The following is a 23,246-nucleotide window of genomic DNA, read 5'->3' as shown; positions in this document are numbered from 1 at the left end:
TCGGATATTCTCGCTCATACTCGACGAGTCCCAAAAAACTTACAATCTGATCAGGGAACCGAATTTTACAACAGAAAATTTCAAAATTTAATGAAAAAACATGAAATTAATCATTACAGCACCTACACGATCAAAAAAGCTGCTATTTGCGAAAGAGTTATTAGAACGTTGAAAGCAAAGTTGTACAAGTATTTCAGTTTACATGGATCGTACAAATGGTTAGATGCTCTACCCATAATCACCGAGGAATACAACAACACAAAACACAGTAAAACAGGATACAAACCGTCTCAGGTTAACAAATCCAACGAAAAAGCCATTTTAAACAAAAGTTATACTCATTTAAAGATTGCCGGCCCACGAAAGTTTAAAGTTGGCGACATTGTACGTGTATCAAAGGCAAAACATTTCTTCGAAAAGGCATACACGCCCAATTGGACTACTGAATTATTTAAAATTGTACAAGTTAAGATAACAAATCCTATAACGTATTTGCTCGAAGACATGCAAGGTGCGCCGATTAGTGGCGGTTTTTACGAAGAAGAATTGCAGAAAACATCAAGCCCTGACATATACCTGGTCGAAAAAGTACTCAGACGAAAAGGCAATAAGATGTATGTGAAATGGTTAGGAATGGATAGCAAACACAACAGCTGGATAAATAAATCTAATATAGTTTGAGGATCTATATTTCGATTCGCCGCGTAGACATACACTTTTCTAAAAAAGGCTTACAATTAACCACAAGGAGTGGGGAATGACAAAAGTATAAATTTAAGACAAACTACGATGTTCAGTTTACACCCATTTCGTCAACGGTATTCGAAACAAGAAGATGATGATGAGCTCTCAAGATAGTGGTTATGACAGTCAGCCTGTTAATTTCGATGATGATAGCAGTGAATTTAGTATAGAATTTGGCTATGATGAAGATGGTCAACCACCTAGTCCTGGCGCCGAATTAGATCGAGTATTGGCAAAATTTGAAGCAGCAGCCACAAATGAAGTATATTGTTTATTGGAAACTACATATCCAATGAGCTCTCTCCATATAAAAATTGGTCTATCTCCAGCTCGAGATTTTTCACCATCCATCATTCTGTGTAAACATGGTAATTTTAACAGAATCAGTTTAAGCACATTCGAGTGGAAAGCCATAATTGAGTGGTTTAAAGAAAAAATGAGGGATTTTTTCCAAGCAGATCTACCGACTTATGCAGATGAGTATGATCCCATCGAATTTATGTGTGGTGATTTTTGCAAACTAAGACAATTGGTGATGGAAAATGTAAAGTTGCTGACAATCGAGAAATTTGGAGCCGCATTTTATTTGTGGGAAGATGACGTCAACCAAATTATAGAAGCAGACCAGAGCATGATGTCGCATAGAGTGGTGCTGTTAAAGAGTTTACAATTTCACGAATACTATATAAACATTTCAACTTTCATCAAGAACAATTTTGGTGCTATAGACTCTTTACATGGACCAGTTGAAGCCTTCGCAGCATATTGCAATATTTGTCCAAACACTTTGTTAAGTTTAGCTTTAAAGGAATTTGTATATTATTATAAAATTAAAGTTGTAAATGATTTAACTGAATAAATAATATTAATATAAATATGTTGTCTTTTATTTGTAATCTAACATAAATAAAACCAAAAAATGTAAGATTACACAAATTTATTATTAAAACTTACATTATAAAATTAATACTATTTTTTATATTTACAAAAACTACAATTTACAAAAACTTTGTGATAAGTGATCTTTTCTTTTTTTTTTTGTGATCTTATGAGTAGCCATATACTAAAAGAAGATAATTATTTATGCAAAGAGCATGTACATTGAACGGTCCAGGTAGTATCAAACAAGACATGATCAAATGAATTTTGACACCAATTATCTGCTACATCATACAAATATTTTATGGCATATTCATGATGTTCATCCCAACTAACAACCTGTTCATAGCCATAGCATTTATTTTTTAATTTCAGTACGTTTCGGAAACGTTCATAACAACCAAAACAAAAGTTTAAAGCAATATCATCTGCTACAAATGCAGAATAACGGACACAATACATATTAAATTCTCTTTCTTTATAATGTGATCCACAAAGATGAATTCTTTCTGCTTCACTTTCATGTTTTCTTTGTTCAAAATTCATTTGATCGCATATTTGTATTAGATGCAAATAATCAGATTCATATAATTTTCGAAAGCGATAAATACTATAATTATTACAAATTTCTAAAGTAAGACTCCACGGTAGAGGAGATATTTCAACAAAGTCAGTTATGTCCAAAATATTTTCACAAATAGTTTTTATAGATTGTGTGCGTAGTGTTGGTACCATCCTGCTGTTTTTTTTTTTCTGCAACAACAAATACATGTTATTCAACAAGATAATGTCCCCACGGAAGCGTATTAAATGATTTTGGTATTAAGTACCTCTTATCGTCATAAGGACTTAGAGCCGTTTTGGATTGCTCGATGCTGAATACTGAGTGTTGGTACGACCGAATACATCTTTGGCTCGCGGTTTGAAGTTTGAATTCTTTAAGACATTTTTCATAGTCTTCGTACGTAATTTTATTTCGAACGATGTTATATTTCACTCCTTTTGCTTTTTTCGTTATTCCCAAATTTCCTATGTCACATTCAATTCTCTCTTTGTTTAGTTGTTTTCTTTCTAGACGCTGTCTCTCTTTTTCCCTCTCCTCGTCAGTTATTTGCAGTTTAAATGTGTACATTTTTGATCGTAATCCAATAAAATGTGTAATTATTTTCCCATTTGCCTCGTCCTTCATTAATCCGGGGATTTTTTTATTTAACCTTTCTATTTCGTATGGGTTGTTTTCGGCATAGTCTGAGGTATCGAATTTACTTGGATGCGCCTTTAAAACCTCTCTATATGCATCTGAACATTGCAATTCATAAATAAAGCTATCTGTATCCATGTACAGCAATGAACAGTTTTTCTCTCCCATCGTTGGAAGCATAAAGTTGTAGTGAAAATCATACATACATAATTTGGATATATCGAGGATTGCTGCGCCTATATACAGGGGTTTATTAAAACATACTTCTGATTTCTTAAGTTCGATAGCTACCAAATTTTCGCTAAAGATCGTACGACTGTGAAATCGACTACTCGCAATCAAATTTTTGGCTCCGTACCTTCCATGCCACTTTTTACATAATTTTACAATACGATGACGTCTTATGTTCTCCATGGTCTTGCCGAACACAGCATTATTCATTAATTTGAACAAATTTTTCTCAAAACTGTTGGTGGCTGCCGCCCGTAAATTTGTATTTAACTCGATATACGGTCGCAGCCACGCAGATTGATTAAATTTCAAAACTTTATGTATCTTTGTTAAAATTAACCCGTTGGCTAATGCCTGTTTAAGATTTCTATAATGCATAATATATTTGGTTTTGTGATATAAGGTTGGTATTAACTTTGGCAATTTTGAACCGGGTGGAATGCGGTGTTCGGCAGCAAATGGAAAATCTTTATGTTTGTCGTGTAATTCACGTGGATACTCCAAGTCAACTTGGAAAAAATAGCCCTCCTTTGCATCATCCTGTATTGACATAATATCTATATGGCCTTCGGGAAGATTACCAACACCAAATTTGGTTACGTCTTCGATCCACTTGAATCCTCCTATTGGTAAAGCTTCACTCATGGCCCAGCCATACAGATTATTTACATCTAAATAGAGGATGTACTTAGAGGGCCGTGTGGGATCATACGACGAAATGTATTTGTTGTTGGCCTCCGAATATCTGTTGCTACAAACAGATATCCCACCTCTTATGGCTTTTTCCATAAACAAGATCATATCCACATCTTTTAGCAATTCTAATTTACATTGTGTGTATCTCAACATACAATCCCAAGTGTATCCTGGCATAGTATAATACCATGCTGGATCTAATTTATATGTGTCTCGACATTTTTGTCGAAACTGCTCAAACACATCAGCCAACAGCAGAATATCTGTTTTTAAATACAAATCGCTGTATTCCCCCAAATTTTTACAATTAAATTTCTGCCAAACATTTTGGGCATGAGCATACTTCTCTTCACTAATGTATTCATTATTTAACTTATTATAAAAATGGTTAATTGTGGGTAAAGAAGTTTCATCCAATTTTTCCAAACTATCAATATAATCGTAACAAAATACTCCTTTACAAGTTAACAAATTAAATGTATCATTATCTACTTGACTAAATTCTCGTTTTAAAATCTTCTTTTCTGATATATCTAAAAGAGATGCCAATTCATCGAGTGAAGCTCCCATAAATCTAAGTGAATCAATAAATCGTAATTTAATTTGATGTTCGTCAGATTGTAATGTAAATGAAATATATTTTTCTTTATTAATGGGAAGTAAGCTCAAGTGCCCATGCTTGCAAAGATCTATAATCATAAAATGCGAGTCGTAGCCACTAAAATTATGAAATACGATTGGGACGACAAACAATTTTTTAAAGTTCAAATTACATGCTTGGTGCGCAAATCCCCGTACTTGTCCCGTAAAATGATCGTGATCTACAACAATTGTATCTGTAGCCATAAAGCGTTTGCCACAAATATGGCAAACAGTTGCCATATTTGTGTTGGGCTTTTCGACCATAGGTACAATTGTCTTTATTTTGGAATTTACAAATGTGGAAATTTCGGCCATTTCTTTTGCGAACCACTCCATGCAATTTTCACCTCTATAGCTATTAAAATAAGATAAACTATCATCGTAAGCACATTTCAAATAATAACCTGCACTAAAAGGTACATGTTTCTGATATTTTGCTGTTTTACTCACTGTGACATTGGAATCTGTAAAATTATGTAATTGGCATTCAAAATCGGCATAAACTATAAACGGAGTTGTTTGTTTGTATGTAAAATTGCGAAAAGCCACATGATCGTATTTAGGAACAGTCATTCTGCATTTATTCACATCTGAACATATTTCTTCGTGCTCTGCTAGTTTGCTTTCACTGCTAAAATAGTTCAAACATCTATCACATATATATTTTTTATATGTGTCTTTGTTTAATTGCGATTTTACTAATTTTCCCAAATCTTTAATCCAACAATAATGAAGGCGTATTTCAGTCTGATCGTCATCTTCTGGAAGAACATCGTAATCGTTTAATTTTGGAAAATATTTATCTTGTACTAGCAGCAAATTAACATGCTTTTCCATCTTTTGCGGTGTCAGTCTGGCAGGTATTACTTCGTAAAATTGTTTGTCCTTAACTACATTTAATTCTAAGACAAAAACATTAACTGATATGGCGTTTAATTTTTCGAATTTTGAAATTTGGTTTAATGGCATTGGGCTTTCTAATTTATCCGTTTGCAAAACAGTAGAATAATGTGGATATTTCGAAACTCTTCCAGCATGTTCATGTTTGTTAACAGGATACAGAGCGCTAACTATTGACCAATAAAAGCAGGCCTGATCGAAATTATGCACATTAATGCACGCTCGTTTTTTCTGAATCTCTATTGGCAAGTCAATGAACGATGAACCGTTTCCTATTTCTACTTTATTAATATTAACTTCTAATGAGATTACTTTAGACAGAGCAGCACCCGAATCTTTTTCTGCAAATTCAGACAGCTTTGTAAAAATTTTATCCTTAACATTTTGGCTAAACCAAAGATGTAAATCGGTCGATGTGTCTATAATAGCATTTTTAGTGTTAAAATATTTTAAATCTAAACTTTCGGTATCACTCGATTTTTTAATGAATTCGCCGCAAAATGTAGTATTGACTTTAAGAATTCTATTTGTTTTTAAAATAATTTTAATTTTTCTACTAAAAATAATATAACAATCATTTAGGAACTGTGTTAAGTCCTTATGCACTAAATTAACTATAACTCCAGTTTTAATTCGACTAGCAAAACACGAAATAACATTTTCCCATTTAACTCTATTGCGTAATTTTGAATTAAGCCCCAACCCAACGTACTTATTATTGAAATTTAAAATAATTTGTCTAAAATGCTTAAAATGTCCTATGTAAGTTTGCAATTTTCTAACTGTTCCTACGGATAGTCTATTGTTTTTAATTACTTTACTACATCTAAAAATTTGACTATTTAACCGTCTTGTCCAAACTTTACGATCTCTTTCAGTGAATTTATCGAAAATTATTTTACTAAGCTTTTTAATAATGTGCATCAAATCATCAGACTGTTTAATCACTTGTTTTATATGCATGATGGCTACTCACACACAAAATAAGAAGAAAAAATCACTCACCTCTCTAATCTAATTTTCTACTATTCTAAATGATTGGGCTGGATGTTTTCCTGCTGCAACCGTTCCCTCGTATATTATTGAGTATTTCTGATTGGAAAAGTACTCCAAATATGGGCTGTAGACTTCTGTCACTCGCTCTGGTAGAAACGTGACGCTCTCTGCTAGCTCCAGCAAAACAGCTTGTCCAAATTTACTTTTCACTATCTTTGCCGATAGTATTTTCTGTGGCGTATTAAGTGGCAACTCGTTTAGTTTTATTGCCGGTTTTCTCTCTGCAATACACGAGGATGCATTTAATTTGGTTAGATCCATCTAAAATACAAGCAACCATTTTAAGAAAAATACTATGTGAAATCGAAATACACAAGAAACAAGAAAACAATTCTTATACAAATAGCAGTCGTGAACTGTTTTAAAGCATACACAATGATAAAAAGGACATAATAAATATATAAAAAGACAAACACCGCTTACCTTTATCAGATATCTGTAAGTCACTGCACACCGTATTGACTACTGCGAACTTGTTGTTGTTGTTGTATGTTTGTGATGCGAACTGTGACACCGTATGCGCTCCTCGGTCTTTTAAAGAACAGAGCAGCATATCGCCCCACGCGAGCCCAAGTTGCGTCAACCTAATGCGCCTACGGTACCATCAACTGATTCGTTTCATTGATAAGCAACACCTTGTGTTCTAGAAATGCTCATATTTATATATTTATTTTTATTTCTTTAACTAATTTTTATGGTATACAATAAATAGATATTGCGGTAAGCGAATCGTTGTTATCAATTTAGAATTTTGTTAATGTGGTTGCTGTTATCATCATACATTTTACAAAATGTAGCAACTGCGGTTTTCTTTCCGGTGTACTTGTTTTTCCAATGATTAAAATAAAATTTGTTATCACACTTGTTTACGTGTTTTGAATTATGCGGTACCGCGTTATCACGAGGCTTCATCCTGTTTGCTAACAAATGCACTATTTTAACATATTATTATATTTTAAATATTTCAGTATATAATTCTGTTTTTGTGAATTTTGTATAAATAACTATAGTACCAATTTTTGGAAATTAGTATAAATCAAGATGCTGGTCTGTTTACATGTCTTATTGTTGCTCTCTGTATCTGTGTGCGCACAGAATAGCACTCTGGAGTATGCTAGTTCTTTTCTTAAACGTTTCGGATATCTAAATACATCAAATAATGCTCTTTCTAGTATAGATATGGTTCTAGTTGCCTTTCAGGAAAAATACAATCTCCCTGTGACTGGAACATTAAATAATGATACTATAAATATGATGATGAATAAGCCTCGATGTTCTGTTGGCGACAATAACTATGCCATTCGTTCGAAGTGGAATAAAACGACTTTACGCTGGTATTTCCCTCAGGCTATTAGTAATCCCGATTATATAAATCTTGCTGCAGAAGCTTTCGCTAGATGGGAGACAATATCTAATTTAAAGTTTAAACAAGTAATAATACCTTCTCCGAGGCCTGATATTACTATAACTGTGGTACCAGATACTCATAATTTTCGAGCAAGTTGTCAAGGAACCTCTAAATGTTCATTTAATTTCGATGGTCCTGGAAAAGTATTGGCTCACGCATACTTTCCAAGCGCACACGGAGAGTGTACCGAAATTCATCTTGATGCTAATGAACGGTGGTATGTAGGAAATGGCAGCGCTCCCAATGGTGAAGTCAATTTTTTGGCTGTCCTAATGCATGAAATTGGTCATTCTCTCGGACTAGCACACAGTACTATTGATTCGTCTATTATGTATCCTTGGTATCAACAAGATGTACCACCTTTTGGTGATGATGATAAAAAGGCAATGAGTAATCTATATGGACCAAAAACAACACCCTCTTACATACCAACAACAACACCAGTTACGCTAGCACAAACACCACTTTCGCACAACAAGAACCATATGTCGAAAACATCTACCATCAAACACAGGACCTCTTTGCCAACAACAACAACGACCACACCTGCAATACAAAACATATTATGTCTAATTCCGTATCCAGATTTTATGTTTCTAGCTACTTCTCCTCAGTTTCCAAATTATAGAATGTACGTTGGATATGGTCCGTATATATGGAAGTTTGATTTAAATGAAATGCGCCTTCCAAAACATCCCGAATTAATTACCGATTATCTCCCTAAAGAGTTGAGGTCTACGCACGTTTCACATGTTTTTCAGAATTCCGAGGGACACTTAGTAACTATACGCAATAATCAGTATTACGCTGCATCTTTCCCCAATTTAAAACTTCAAAAACGTTTTATGTTTCCTTCTATACCTGCGAGAACCAAAATAAATGCATTATTTCAAACAAACAGCGGTCAAACGTATTTATTATACAATGATGATTCTTATATTGAATTTAATGAAGCTGGAGATGTCTTAAACCGTGGACCCATGAATTATCTCTTACCCGGACTACCAGATACAATAACATCAGCATTCCGCTATACTGATGGGTTTATTTACTTTTTTCAGAACAACACCTATTATAAGTACAGCGAATACACACGTAAAGTTGTAGCAGCAGGAACGTTTAGCTGGGAACTTTTTGGGATACCCTGCCCCAACGACGGGCTATTAAAACAATTAAGAACTTTGTTAAACAAAATTGTAACTATATACGAATAAAAATGCTCCGTTTATGATGATGTTGTTTTTATTTAAATTCCATTACTCTGTATGTATGTTAAGCAACGTCCTGCGTTGAATGTCACATAACTGTCACGTTCTACGTCGAATGTCATGTCCTGCGTCGAATGTCACGTTCTACGTCGGATGTCACGTTCTACGTCGAATGTCGCGTTCTACGTCGGATGTCACGTTCTATTAGGCACTGTATGGACAAGAAGAAGAAGAATGTTCATACTGATCGTTGACATGGCTTCTGTGTGTCACCTACGCTTTCATTTGACACCTCATACGTCAAAATCATGCCAATAGCAACAAAGATACATTCTAGCGCCCATTTGGCAATGCTGCCATCTTTGTTTTTTGTGTCCCCGTCTCCTCCCCGTTCCAACGAGCCCTCGTACGTCACGATTGGACCAATAGAACCAAAGATATGACGTAATGACCTTTTGGCATGCTCCGATGCGCACGGCACATACTGCGTTCAACCCCATTTTTCATCCCCTTTCCAACGAGCCCTCGTACGTCATCCTACGTTAAGCCGTTCGGCATTTGCAACCGGGGGTTGCGATTTTAGGGGATGCGATTTAGGGGATGGCCCCAGACACAGGTAGTCTATCTACTAATACGGCATAGACACGCATTACATTTTATAGACTACAAAGCAGCCCACGACTCTGTAAATAGAAGGGAAATGTTCAAAGCAATGAAAGAGCTAGGAATACCAAATCAGTTGGTAAATCTAACGAAACTAACCCTTGAAAAAGTTGAATGTAGAATACGAATTCAGGAGGAGCTGTCTGAACCTTTTAAAGCAAATAACGGGCTGCGCCAGGGAGACCCTCTCTCCTGTATGCTATTCAACATGGTTCTAGAAAAAGTAATACGTATGTCAAAAATCAAAACCATTGTTTCAATATATAATAAATTAGTGCAAATCGTTACCTATGCTGATGATATCAATATTGTTGGGAGAACGGAAAACGCTGTACGAGAGGCATATGTAGCATTAAAAGAATCAGCTACAAAAATAGGTTTAACCCCAATAAAACGAAGTATATAAAAATAAGCACGCAACCACAAATCCTACAACCACTTGTTATAAAAAACGACGTCATCGAAGAAATGAACGAATTTGTATACCTGAGATCGCCCCTTAAAACTTAACTTAACACTGAAAATAATACTACCGCAGAGATAAACCCCAGAATTTGCATGACCAACAGATGCTTTTTTGGGCTCAATCTCCTCCTTAAATCCACAATTATATCAAGAAATACAAAAATAAAACTACAAAATAATAATACGCCCAGTACTAACATATGGGTCAGAGACCTGGACTCTTACAAAAAGTAATGAAAACATGTTAGGATATTTCGAAAGAAGAGTACTAAGGCGAATCTATGGAGCAGTGAATGACAATGGAGTGTGGAGAAGGCGATACAACTTCGAACTTTATAGAATATACCAGGAACCAGATATCGTAAAACATATTATGATAGGACGTCTGAGGTGAATAGGGCATGTAATGCGGATCCCAGCTAGAGAAACGCTCATTGATAGACCCATTGCTCAGAGAAGAGGAGGAAGACCCAGAACAAGGTTCCTTGATAACATCGATGAAGACATGCGACATATGGAAATACGTGCTTGGCGGAGGAAGGTGATGGGTAGGAACGACTGGAGAGAAATTCTTAGTCTAAGACCCACGCAGGGTTGTAAAGCCAGAATGATGATGGGTGCAAGTATATTTGTAAATATCTTTGTGTGCGTCAAATATATTCTACACTTTTTGATAGTTTAGTTTTTGCCACTGTCATAAAATATATTTTCTCCTTGCTTTCTAACAACTTTGTCGTGTGTTTTTTGGCTTGTCCAAGCATTTAAGTCGTCCAGTACAACAATTTCTTTTCTAGTTCATATAATTTGGTCTGATAAGTTCCTGTAAAATCCTTCCTGATAGAATAATAGTTTTTATAGTATGAGTCGGAGCATACACTCCAAATATTTCCATGTTTTGCTGTTTCTATTTTTTTAATTTTCTATTACAAATACTAATTTTTCTAATTATTTTATTTATCAATGCTACTCACTACCAAACAATTGTTAATCCAGGTATTTCGTTGACACTCTATAATGACGCATCTATTTTGTCGCGTCGTTGTAGATGAGACATACTGTATGGTACACAAATTTATTGAACTACTTACCGTATTTGTCTTGATCGTCTTCTTCACTTTGCATACTTGCGAATGTACTTAATAAACCATTTATGGTATATGTACCATCATCTGCTAAAGAGCTCATTGTTTCATTTATTTCGTCTTGAATATTATTAGTCTTGTTAACATTCGAATCCATATCCTAACAAAAATATTTAAAATCAAAAAGTTAATCTTATGAAATTTTTATTATACGAGGCTTGTTTAATTGAAACCCATTTTTGGTCCAGAAAAAAATTATTGGAAAATATATCTACAAAGAAATACCTCTAAAATTAAAGCAGATATCCCATTGTTTTACCAATTGATATATATCTTTCTTAAAGAGTTCCTGTTCGTGTTGCTCGAAAAATTTTGCCGTACATTTCATAGTTCAACTGTAAACAATTACCTTTTAGCGCATTTTTTAGTGGCCCAACGATGTGAAAAGCGATAGATCGGGACATTAGGGTGAAGGCTCTAATATCCTCCATTTGTCTCATTGTAGATTTTCGTTTATTACTTTGGTAACATAAGGCCGATCATTGTTGTGCACAATAATAACACCACGTGGGAGCTTTCCTGGACGTTTTCGTCTTATTGCTTGATGAAACTTGCCCAAAGTTTCAATATACTCATATGCACTCTAGATTCTGTAAACTCCATGAGCATGGTCCAAAAAAAATTTTAACATGACCTTGTCTGCAGAAAGTTGAACTTTTTGGTTTATAATAATGACACTAAGATTCGTCGCCGTTAAGTGAAGAGAGGCGGAGCTAAGTTGTCTAAGTGCCAAAATATAAATTTTGTTTTTTTTTGTCAATCATGATCTTTATTAATTGGTCTAAATGCCAGTATTCACGTTGACGTGTTGTCATTAAAATTAATTGTTATTATCTATGTTAATATAATGGATTGTAATGCGTTTGGTTATAAAAAGAACACGAAGTCAAGAAAAAACAGAGTGAAGCTAGATTGAGTAGAAAAGCCTATGTTACACAAAAATGTAAGCTGCAAAAACTTGAAAAAAGCCGTTCCAAAAAATAAGGTTAGTACGTGATTTTTAACAGATATATCACTTAAAATTTTAGACCGCACGATAGTCTAACTTGTGAATAGCTACCAGTGCTATTCGATATTACAACCTAAAACTTTTTTTTGTTACTTTGGCTTTGTTGATATGATATTATCATGAGATTTTTCTTTTCTGTGGGTCACATGCAAATATAAATTCAACTGTATTGACGTGGTTGATATGAAAATGAAGTTTTCGACTTATATCATGGCATTGAACTCAACCAACAAGGCAGCTACCTCATGGGATTATTGCAAGTTTTACCAGTCCAACGTCACCGTCATGGCAGTTATGATGATTTATCAGAAAGTAGGCGTGTATAGTGTACCGTAGCGTTTGTTATTCCAGATGCGCAAGGTAAAGGGAAAAGAGTTTTTATGAAGAATTTTCCGAGTCTTTCTTTTTGAAGACCCAGAGTTGATACCTGCAAGACTTGTGATTTACTTTTTTCAAAAAGTAAGGACAAAGACCTTAATGTAACCAGAAAAGCTAAAACTGAGTTGAAATTACATCATAAAAAAACAGGTAAAGCTCTTAATGTTATTTAAGAAGACGGTACGAGCAGTACTCTTTCAGGTAGCATTAAATACACCATTACCATGGATCTATAAAAAGTATTTTCGCTTCCCAAATTGACGCATCGTAGTATGTATTACAGTCGCCAATTGTGATGGTACAATTTTGGAATACACTTTTGGGTATCATGTCTTCTACAAGCCTTAAATACAGAACAGATTTTAACTTATAAGCGAAAACTATGTATAGGTTGCTACATATAGGGCAATTAAAAAGTGCAGGGAAATTGAAACACCCAATGTTTATTTTCTTATACAGTTTCTTAGTTAACAATGGACATTTTGATACCATGGATCATCAATTTTTAGTTTCCGGTCATAGTTTTTTGTCTTCAGATAGAGATTTTGCTTTTATCGAGAAACGAGCAAAACGTTCCAAGATTCAAACAGTAAACGATGTAAAAACTGTAATTTACCTCTGCTTGACTTTCCAGTCCTTACAGACTGTTAGATATGGGCAAATCTACTTTTTCTGATTTTGATAAAATATCATCACAATGTATAGATAGATCTAAACTGGCCATTACTCAAGCATCGTGTTACGTGTGACGAAAAAAGAGCCAGAAACACTAGTGTACAAGAAAAATTTCGGTACTTAATGGGATATGAGAATATTGTCGTGTATTGAAAAAAGGTGTAACTGTCCAAAAGTAAAAGTCGACAGAGCTCTCAGCGTTTTCTGGTGTTCGGCAAATAAACGAAAGCAAGAAAAAATACCTTCGCACCAGATTTCATTAACCAGGAAAATAGAGCATGTTCACCCCTATTTTAGATTTTTAATCATATATTTCATATAGTTTTTCTTTGGACATAGATCATTTCTTTTTTTTTCTTCATTTATTGTGAATTACTAAGTTTCTTCAGTGTATTTACACCGAAAATTTAATATAAGTTAGTTCCGTACTTGTTAATAAGGCAGAATTTCCAAAAAAAAAATTATATTTGTTTTATTTTTTTGGTTTTTCAAGTTTTCTTTGATTTATGGTAATTTTCTTTGATTTATGGTAATTTTGGCACTTAGATTATTTAGCTCGACCATTCTTCAATTATTGATAAAAGAAAGTCATTACCGTTTTTACTATCGTAAGATATTGCAAACCCATTCAGAAGCTTTTTTTGTCCTCTGACAAAAGGCGATAAATCTATTGGGGACAAACTTTACTGTAACCTAATTTGTGTATGATACTATGGACCAGTTATGATGATGCAAACAAAAATATTGAATTAGATGACAGCAACAATGATTTTGATATTAACAAAAATGAAGAGGAGGTTGAATACTTTTATCCTACATTAGAAAACATCACGAGGGAAAAATTCCTGCTGGTGACATTTTTGTCTGGTTCCCGCAAAAAAGAAGTTTTAGAAGGAAAAGAAATCGAAGTTCAAATCCTGAAAAAAAGGATCGATGAAGATTTTCAAAATAATTGAAAATGACATTTCCATTATTCTCTTAAAGGAAATGGTTGCTAACCGATACGATACAAAAGTATCATTTTCGCGGAGAACTTAATATAAAATAATGTTAAATCAAATTTTTTTTCTTTAAAATGTTCAGAATTAAGTACAGTTTTAGTTCTTAAAAATCTGTTTTTTGGCATACATAAAGAATAGTACAATAAAAACAGTGTGATTGTTCCCACCCTGCAAGATCAATCTCACCACTTTGTAAAAATTCGAAAAACTGTTTGACCGAATTAGTCAGGCTTGAGATTGGTTGATCTATTCAAAATCATCATGATCAATCTTACCCCAATCACGGGTCTAAGATTGATCACCCTTGTTTATAAGATAAGTGGATTTTCTTAACAATTATAACAAATTAGTGTTAAAGTATTTTCCACCTAAGAAGACCGCTTTTATGAATAACATTTTACTGCTCTGTTGTTTCAATCAGCACTGCTCAACAAGTTATCGTTTATTGGTTTTACTAGGAAAATTACTAGGATTACTCTGTATGCGACAATTCTCCTTTTCAATATATAATGAGATTACCGTGCTATCAGATATTACAAAATACGGTATAGGTAACTTCATTGGGCTAATTAGAGTCAAAAACTTTGATAATATGTAATAATCAACAAGAAATCAAACGACAATCTATATACCTAACCTAATAAACCAAAAAGGGCGAATCAAAGAAATATAAATAAAAATTTGTGTAAGACCAGAAAAGCTTATTATTAGTTTAAATAAAAACCCAAACGATTAAAAGTGTATTATTGAAAAGGACAATTTCAAGTAAAAATTTTGCCATAGTTTGGCTGCAGTATTTCAACACAAAAAATAGGTACATGTATTTTATAAATAAAACGAAAGCTAATATGGTTTTAAAAATTACAGATAACAATAAACATTTCCTTACTTACCTCTTTTTTAGTTTTAAAATTACTCAATCAATAGCACGTGTCTCAATAAATAACAATCAACAATTCCACAAAAACCGTATTTTTTAAAATTGTATGCCTAAACACATTTAATATTATTTGAATATTTGACTAGATTCGTCTTCAATATGATTTTTTATTTTTCTTTAGTAGTTACGAGCCAAAGCGCGCATAAGCTGAAAATCTAGGAAGCCAAAAAAATGAGAATTTAAAGTTATCGTATAAGGATTCCCTATAAACACGAATATTTAGAGATACGTGTATGTGTGTTAACATTATTTCATTGGATTTGTTACAATATTTTCTAATATACGGGCTGATCGTAAAATACACGTTTTTATAAAAATTACTCATTAATGTCTACCATTCTGGTATTTGCGCTGAACTTTCAGATAAATCAAAATTATTGAAAGACTATCATTTTAGAATATTCATTCTTTCCGGCTACCCACTCACTGATAGGCTATTGATTAAGTACTTTAGAAAGGAGGTACGTAGTTAAAGGAATTTTATTGTTTCATATGGTCCCCCAAATATATAAAGACCGCGGAGTGCTACCATTTATAGAAGTAATTTTTTTAGAAAGGGTTGAATTAGTACTTATGCACTAGGGTTCATTTGGATAAATTCTGTGCACCTTTCGTACATATACATATACAGAAAAGTTGTTCAAAAATAAATTTTTTAATAAAATGTCACCTTTTAACGTCAAAAATATCTTTTTTTACAAAAATATATTCAAAAAACTGATAAAAAAAAAAACGAAAAAACTTGATTTTTCTTTTTTGTCCCATAATTTTTTTCCACGGGGGTATAGACAAAGTGATAGAACTGGTGGAGAAATATTCGTATTTGGGTCACGAAATAAGAATCAGCAGGGATAACCAAACATGCGAAATTCAAAGTCGAATTACTTTAGCGTGGGCAGCCTTTGGAAAACTGCGAGACACACTTAGGGTCAACATACCAATTAGCCTCAAAAGCTGAGAGGAGAAAAAAAACTTAGCGGTGCACTGGAATCATTTTTGATGAAAAATATACATGAAAATATAGAAGACTCGGATATAAATTTAGAACCTTCAACTTCAAGCGAAGTCCAAACCATAGAAAAAAGTACCAAACAATTGAATATTCCTGTGGATAGAGACGGAGGAACAATTTGATGACAATAATAGTGATAGTGCTGATGCTGAAACGCCTGAATCTGAAACCACCAACCAAGGCAGAATAATTAATGTTCCAGTTAATCTGGATTGCAGTGTAGGAAGCTCCAGCATATACTTGGTTTCAGATGATCCAAGTGAAGTTCAATTTGTTGTTGAAAATTTTCCTCAGCAATTTACAAAAATTAACTTCCACAGAGATACAAATAATAGGAAATTTTCAGAAACTTATTATTATCGCACATTACCTAATCAAAACCAAATTCATCGTCCGTGGTTACTTTACTCATTATTACTAAATAGTGTTTTTTGTGCACCTTGTAAACCGTTTTGTTGTGATGAAAGCAGCCGACAATTACTTAGTGGAATTAATGGGGTAAGTGACTGGCAACATTTAGCTATTATTTTAAAAAGACATGAATTCGGTGCAGCTCATATAAAATATTCTCAAAAACTGTTTGAACTATCTACAGCATTAAAAAAAGGATTAACAGTTGACTCTGCTCATCAAAAATTATATGAAATGGAGAAAAACATTGGGGCGCTGTTGTTGAAAGATTATTATCAATTGTAAAATTTTTATCTAAACAATGTTTGGCTTTAAGAGGATCATCCAATCAAGTTCAAATCAAGTTATTTGAACCAAATAATGGAAATTATTTGCAGTTAGTTTAAATGATTTCTAAGTTTGACGCTGTATTATCAGAGCATCTTCGTCCTGTGGAATCCAAGAGTACAAATACCACATTATTTAGGATGGCAACATCAAAATGAATTGATTGTTTTATTGGCAAACTCTGTTCAGGACGTTATCCTAAAACAAATTCAAGAATCTACATATTTTTCTATCATATTAGATTGTACCCCAGATATAACGCACGTAGAACAAATAACAATTGTAGTAAGATGTGTTTCAATTTCAACAACAGTTCAGATATTTGAATACTTCTTGGGCTTTTCTCCTGTAACTGACGTAACTGGACAAGGTTTGTTTGAATTTATAGAAAATAAACTGAATGAATTAAATATAAATATTAATAATTTGCTTGGACAGGGTTACGATAATGGAGCCAATATGCGTGGTAAACACATTGGATTGCAGAAGAAAATCTTAGACAAATATCCTCTAGCTTTTTTTATTCTTCTCCTAATATTAAATGGAACATTTTATTAAAGCACCTTCCAAAGTTGACATTAAAAACATTGTCGGACACGCGATAGGAGAGTCGGATCGATGCAGTCGCACCATTAAAAACCCAGATTAGAGAAATATATGATGCTTTAGAAGAATTGCAAAATGATAACACAAGGGATGTGAATACTAGGACTTTAGCAAATACTTAAAAATAAAATTTGGAAATTCAAATTCATGTGTTCTGTTGTAGTGTGGCAAGATATTTTAAGTAAAATAAACGTGGTTAGCAAAATCCTTCAAAGTCCAAAATTTGACATAAAATCTTCACTTGATGCACTTGATAATTTAAAAAAATATTTCATAACCAAACGTTCTGATGAACATTTTCAAAATTTTTTAACCAAATCCAGAGAGATATCTACAAAAGCTAACATAGAAGAAGATTTCCCTAGCTCCTCTACCGAACGAATTAGAAGAAGAAAAGTGCATTTTGAGTATGAAGGAGCTGATAAACCTATATTATCTCCGGAATTGTCATTTAAAATAAATTTTTATTTTAAGATTTTGGATGCTGCCATAACAGCAATTGAAAAACGCTTCCAATTACTTCAACAGCACACAAACATTTTTAGTGTAATATATGGCATAACCAAAGTTAAAAACGATGATAAACTTAAAACCAATTGTGAGAAAATGAATCAAGCCCTTACAGACATAAACAGCTCAGAGACTGACATTAGTGCAACCGATTTATATGAAGAAATTAAAGCTATTCAACCATTTTAGTGATATTCTTGAATATATTTACGAAAATAATCTTGTATTAACATTTCCCAACTTAACTATAATAGTACGTATATTCCTAACTCTACCTGTTACTATAGCTACAGGTGAGCGGTCGTTTTCAAAACTTGATTATTAAAAACTATTTGCGATCCTCAATGAAGCAAGATAGACTTTCTGCTTTAGCAATGTTATAATTAGAACATGAAGTGTGTACAACATTGGACATGAAAGATATTTTCAAAAAATTTTCCCGGACGAAAGCCCGAAAAGTGCGTTTTTAGTTTTTTTATATGTTTATGTTTCTATTTACGGTTTATTTTAATTAAATGGACGTTTAAATTAGGATATTAGGATATACATATTCTGGACGTTGCATCATGGTTATTAAATTAGGATAAAGGACGTTTAAATTAGGATATTAGGATGGGATATTAGGATATTAGGATATACTTTAGGATATATATTAGGATAATATATGGACCTTGGATCATGGAGATTAGTTTAAATGTTCGAGTAAGTATTTATCTATTTACAAATTATTATTGTTATATTTTGCATCTTCTGCACATTTCTTTAAATAATAGTATGTATGTCTAAAGTGTTGGAAGGGGGGTGCCAAATATTAAGTTGCACACGGGCGGCCAATACCTTAGTGGCGGCCCTGCTTGTGTGCGTTAGCTCGAATGAATTTGTTAGTATCTTCTATGATGACGGGAAGAATATCACCAAAAAAGAGCATAAAACATTCAACAGGTATAGAAGCATTTCTACCCATTTTTGCAACTTTCGTCCCATCCTTATCACAATAATAAGCTGATCTACTCTCTTTCGCAACAGATTCTTCTTCTTCTGATTCTTCGTCTGTAGCTATCTTCTTGTTCTTTATCTGTACCATGATCGCTTTCGAAAACAAAATTTTCGTCGATCGATTCGTCGTCGCTTTCTGCCATATTTTCCAATTCTTCATTATCAGTTTCTACTTCTTCATTGAGTTGTCTTAATTTTTCAATTTCTCTTTCATACGGATCCATAATTACCTATTAGAATACTGCTATGGAATCCAAATAAATACCACCACAATTTTTAAATAGCACACACCTGCTAACGAATTTTCTAATGAATCATTGTTGTCAGTTTATAATATAAAAGACGAAAGTAAAGTACTCGATTCAAAAACTCGGGATTTCACCGAGGGATATTTGCATCGGTATTTATATCCGGGGAGTCCCTGAAAGTCAAATTGTATCGGAAAGAACTTATTTTTCTAAGTAGCTGAAATTTTTAATAAAATGGGGGTTTTACAAAAAACATGAAAAATATACTAGTAAAATGTACACATACAGAGCGGACAAAAATTTAATAAATCCATTAAAAGCCACAAACAAATTATATTTTAGGTCAAAAACCGAAAAAACTGCATTAAAAGTATATGAATCCTAACTTCCAAAAGTAACACGAGTGAACGGGTGGGGTCTGTCAGAACATATTTTTAAATATCTCAAAACCGAAAAATAAATTTGTTCCAAAAATATCGCCATTAGTTGAAGTGAGTAATGATTGAAAGGTACTGAAAAGGTCATTTGTATATTATAAATAACAGTTAAAATACAATCATTTTTCATTCTTGCGTGGACCAATAGACCACAGCCGTCCACTCTCGATTTAAGAAGGAGAATAGTGGCAGGGGGAGGGAAGCGTAATTATTGAATTATTTCGTTTATTATTAACTCGTAATGGTTAAAAAATGGTGCAGAGAACGATTAGCTTGGTACCAGGAATGAAATAAGTTGTCTTTAGTGATGAATCTCAATTCTGTTTAGGGATGTATGATGGCCGAGTCAGGGTCAGAAGACGATACAGTTTTTGTCGAACGACACGTGCAACGCACTATTGGGGTTATGGTGTGGAGTGCTATCGCTTATGGTTCAAAGTCACCTCTTATCTTTGGAAAAATTATTGAGAACATTTTGTTTCCAATAGACCACCAGGATGTAAGGGAAAGTAGCCTAATTTCGGATACCATTTACAATTAGTGTCATATTTTTCACCTAATAACACATTTTAAACTTTTATCTACTCAAGAGTACTTGCAGAGTAATATAGAAACTAATTTTATTATCATAGACAATTTATTGAAAATCTTTTTTACAAAAAATATTGTTCAATAAAATTAGTGCTTTTGTATGTCAAAAATTTTAGGGCTCCTAATTTCGGATACCCTATCCGAAATTAAGACACCATTTTGTTCATCATAAGAATAGTTACACATCTTGACAAAAGTCGCAAATATAGGTTTTCTTCTTATCAGCATTGGCGCACTTCTCATGACACCACTTGAAGCACTTTATACACCTTATCCACTTCTCACCGTGTGTATCTTCGGAATATAAACTGTCACAAAACATACATTCTGTGTCTCCATCTTCATCGTCTACATCCATATCAGAATCATCATCCAAAATAAGGTCATCACCAGGATGTGAAGTGTCACTACTACTCGATTCAATTTTTTTCTTTTGCTTTTTTTGGCGTGGAGTTTTTTTTCTGTTGACTTGATTTAATTCGTTGCTTATTTTTGGTTTCTTTTCTTTCAAAGACTTTTTTCTTTCTTGTTCGGCTACACTTCGTTCAAGTTCATCTTTATAAGGTGTACTAGGTATTATCCAACTAGAACCTTTTCGAGGATTTTTTTGTTTGTTTGTTTGTGAGGTATAACTGCAAGAAGGCAGTGGACTAATATCCTCAGCTCTTATCATAGTTGCCGTAGTTTCAGTTGCATTTCCATTGGATGATTTATTTGTTAAGTTATGTTTTGGAGGTGTTCTTTCGATAATGCTTTGTGGTTCTGGTCTTGACTGACCTCTTGTTGGTAATACTTCCCCATGATTTTGATTTATGGGTGGTGGTGTTCTTTCTCTTTGTCTCTCCATTATAAAATTGTGATCAGAAAAGTTATTTTTATTAAAAGGATATATTCCAGATTTGCGAAAACCATTCGCGGAAATTTCTGCAGTAGCACTTTTCAAATATGCCGGGCACATAAGCTTACAAATTTGATACGAGTTTATGGTGCGTCCAGGATTTTGCCTTAACCACATCTCAATTTGTTGCGAATAATATGTTTTAAATGGTGACATAAAAGACAAATCTGGAGGTTGTAGTTTGTGTGAACTGTGCGGCGGGATACACAAAATTGTAACGAAATTTGCACGTCCTGCTTCTATCACATCTATATTTCTTGTGTGGCTGTAGTGACCATCAAGAATAAGCAGCACTGGGTCTTCACGGGATGGTTTCACGTGAGCTACGAAATGCTGTAGCCATTGGGAAAAAATGTGCTGCTGAATCCAACCTGATGGATGGCAAGCTGCAATAGAGCCAGGCGGCGATCCATCTAATAATTCCACTTTCATGTTCTTTCTTGGAAACACGAATAATGGAGGGACAAACCCACCAGCAGCATTCATACAAAATACAACAGTAACTAATGCGCCTCTTTCAGTCGCGGTAACAGATCCAACCTGTTTTTTTCCTTTTAATGTTATAACACGAGTATTCTTGGACTGAACCGTTGTTATGCCGCTTTCATCAACGTTATAAACTCTTGCGGGGTTGAAGTTAACTTTTTCCATTGACGTTTCTAAAAGATCATAGAATCTGCTGACATTTTCTGGGGTAAATCCCTTAATTCGGGCTTTCGAGATTCCTTGTGGTTTTCTAAGGGACAAAACTGCGTTTCGCCTCATAAATCCCCTTAACCATTTTTTACCGGCAGATTCGGCATGGGCAAATGGATGACGAAGACCATTTCGTAAAGCTATTTGATATGCAAGTCTCTTGATATCAGCGGTCCCAATTCCGTAAAATCGCCGGTCCATTTCTAGGCAATACGAGACTAAATCTGCTTCCATTTCTGCAGAAAGTACTGGTCTTCTTCCAATTTTAACAGCAACCAACTGCTCCGGAGTTTTATTTTCTTGCTTAACATAATCTTCCAGAGTTGATTTCGGAACAGCAAATAACTTCGAGGCTTTAAGATACCCCATTTCCTTTCCCCTGACGGCACGGATAGCACGTATCATTCGGTCTGGATCCCATTGTTTATGTTTTTTACTTGTTTTTGGCATTTTCTTCTGAAAAGAAACAAAAGTTTTTATGCTAACATGATCATCAATTTAAGGTTCCTAATTTCGGATATCCGAAATTATGGGACTTGTACTATCCGAAATTAGGAATTTTTTATTTTTAAGGTTAGGGCTCTCTAATTTATATGTGATTAAAATCTGCTTTAAATTAGTAGCAAAATCAAATAAAACAGGTTTCTAGCTTACCCCTGCCAAAAGATCAAACTTCAAACAGGAATAAAAACACGAAAAAATAGGCTTTGAAATACGACCGAAAAAAAACTGCACAATAACGTTTGGTGGTTTCGGCACTGCCATCTAACGGGGAGCAGCTCTACTACCTAAACAATTTAAGATAATGTTCTCTGTGGTATTCAGCGTGACATATGTATAGGTTTCTGTTCGCAAATAAAGAAACTTTTTTAGATACACCGCTATCCGAAATTAAGACATTATCCGAAATTAGGCTACTTTCCTCTATAGGAACGAGCAATCCTTTTGGATGGATGACAAAAGTAGAATTTTAATTTATGTGAAACATTTTCATAAGAATATTAAATGTTCTAAGGAAAGTCCAGTATTATTAATACTGGACAATCACGATTCCCATTTGTCGGTTGAGGTAATAGATTATTGCAAGGAAAATTGCATTGTTCTCTTGACCTTGCCACCGCATTGCTCTCATCGATCGCAACTTTTGGACAGATCGGTGTTTGGACCATTAAAAAATTTATTAGCAGTCAGATGGATGGCTGGATGAACACTCATCCAGGAGTTACAATGACCATTTATAACATTCCATTAATTGTTGGAAATGCTTTGCCGTTAG

General features: G+C 33.9%; 2 protein-coding genes across 2 annotated transcripts in view; both read right to left on the bottom strand.

The window, feature by feature from the left end:
* LOC140436018 (uncharacterized) overlaps positions 1-15,318 on the bottom strand; it is a 54,443-nt gene extending 39,125 nt beyond the window's left edge. The window contains exons 1-2 of the mRNA XM_072524728.1: positions 15,192-15,318; positions 11,182-11,335 (exon numbers count right to left, since the gene is read on the bottom strand). Coding sequence (XP_072380829.1) covers positions 11,182-11,332 — 151 coding nt within the window. The 5' untranslated portion in view covers positions 11,333-11,335; positions 15,192-15,318. The remainder of the gene's footprint in view (positions 1-11,181; positions 11,336-15,191) is intronic.
* Positions 15,319-20,554: 5,236 nt separating this feature from the next.
* Positions 20,555-22,795, bottom strand: LOC140436017 (uncharacterized). Its single transcript, XM_072524727.1, has 2 exons — positions 22,625-22,795; positions 20,555-22,426 (listed from the first exon to the last, which is right to left on the bottom strand). Exons 1-2 carry the CDS (start codon positions 22,733-22,735, stop codon positions 20,555-20,557), a joined length of 1,983 nt encoding a protein of 660 aa, XP_072380828.1. The 5' UTR covers positions 22,736-22,795.
* Positions 22,796-23,246: the final 451 nt, after the last annotated feature.

The sequence above is a fragment of the Diabrotica undecimpunctata genome, chromosome 3 (genome assembly GCF_040954645.1).
Source record: "Diabrotica undecimpunctata isolate CICGRU chromosome 3, icDiaUnde3, whole genome shotgun sequence".
In the NCBI taxonomy this organism is placed as follows: Eukaryota; Metazoa; Arthropoda; class Insecta; order Coleoptera; family Chrysomelidae; genus Diabrotica; species Diabrotica undecimpunctata.
This window is presented reverse-complemented; position numbering and strand designations above follow the sequence as displayed.

Excerpts from the sequence above, each read along its gene's own strand:
- LOC140436017 (XM_072524727.1), bottom strand. The coding sequence starts at position 22,735 with ATGGCAGTGCCGAAACCACCAAACGTTATTGTGCAGTTTTTTTTCGGT. Across the intron at positions 22,427-22,624 it reads AGTTTGATCTTTTGGCAGGG|AAGAAAATGCCAAAAACAAG; the intron begins GTAAGCTAGAAA and ends GTTTCTTTTCAG.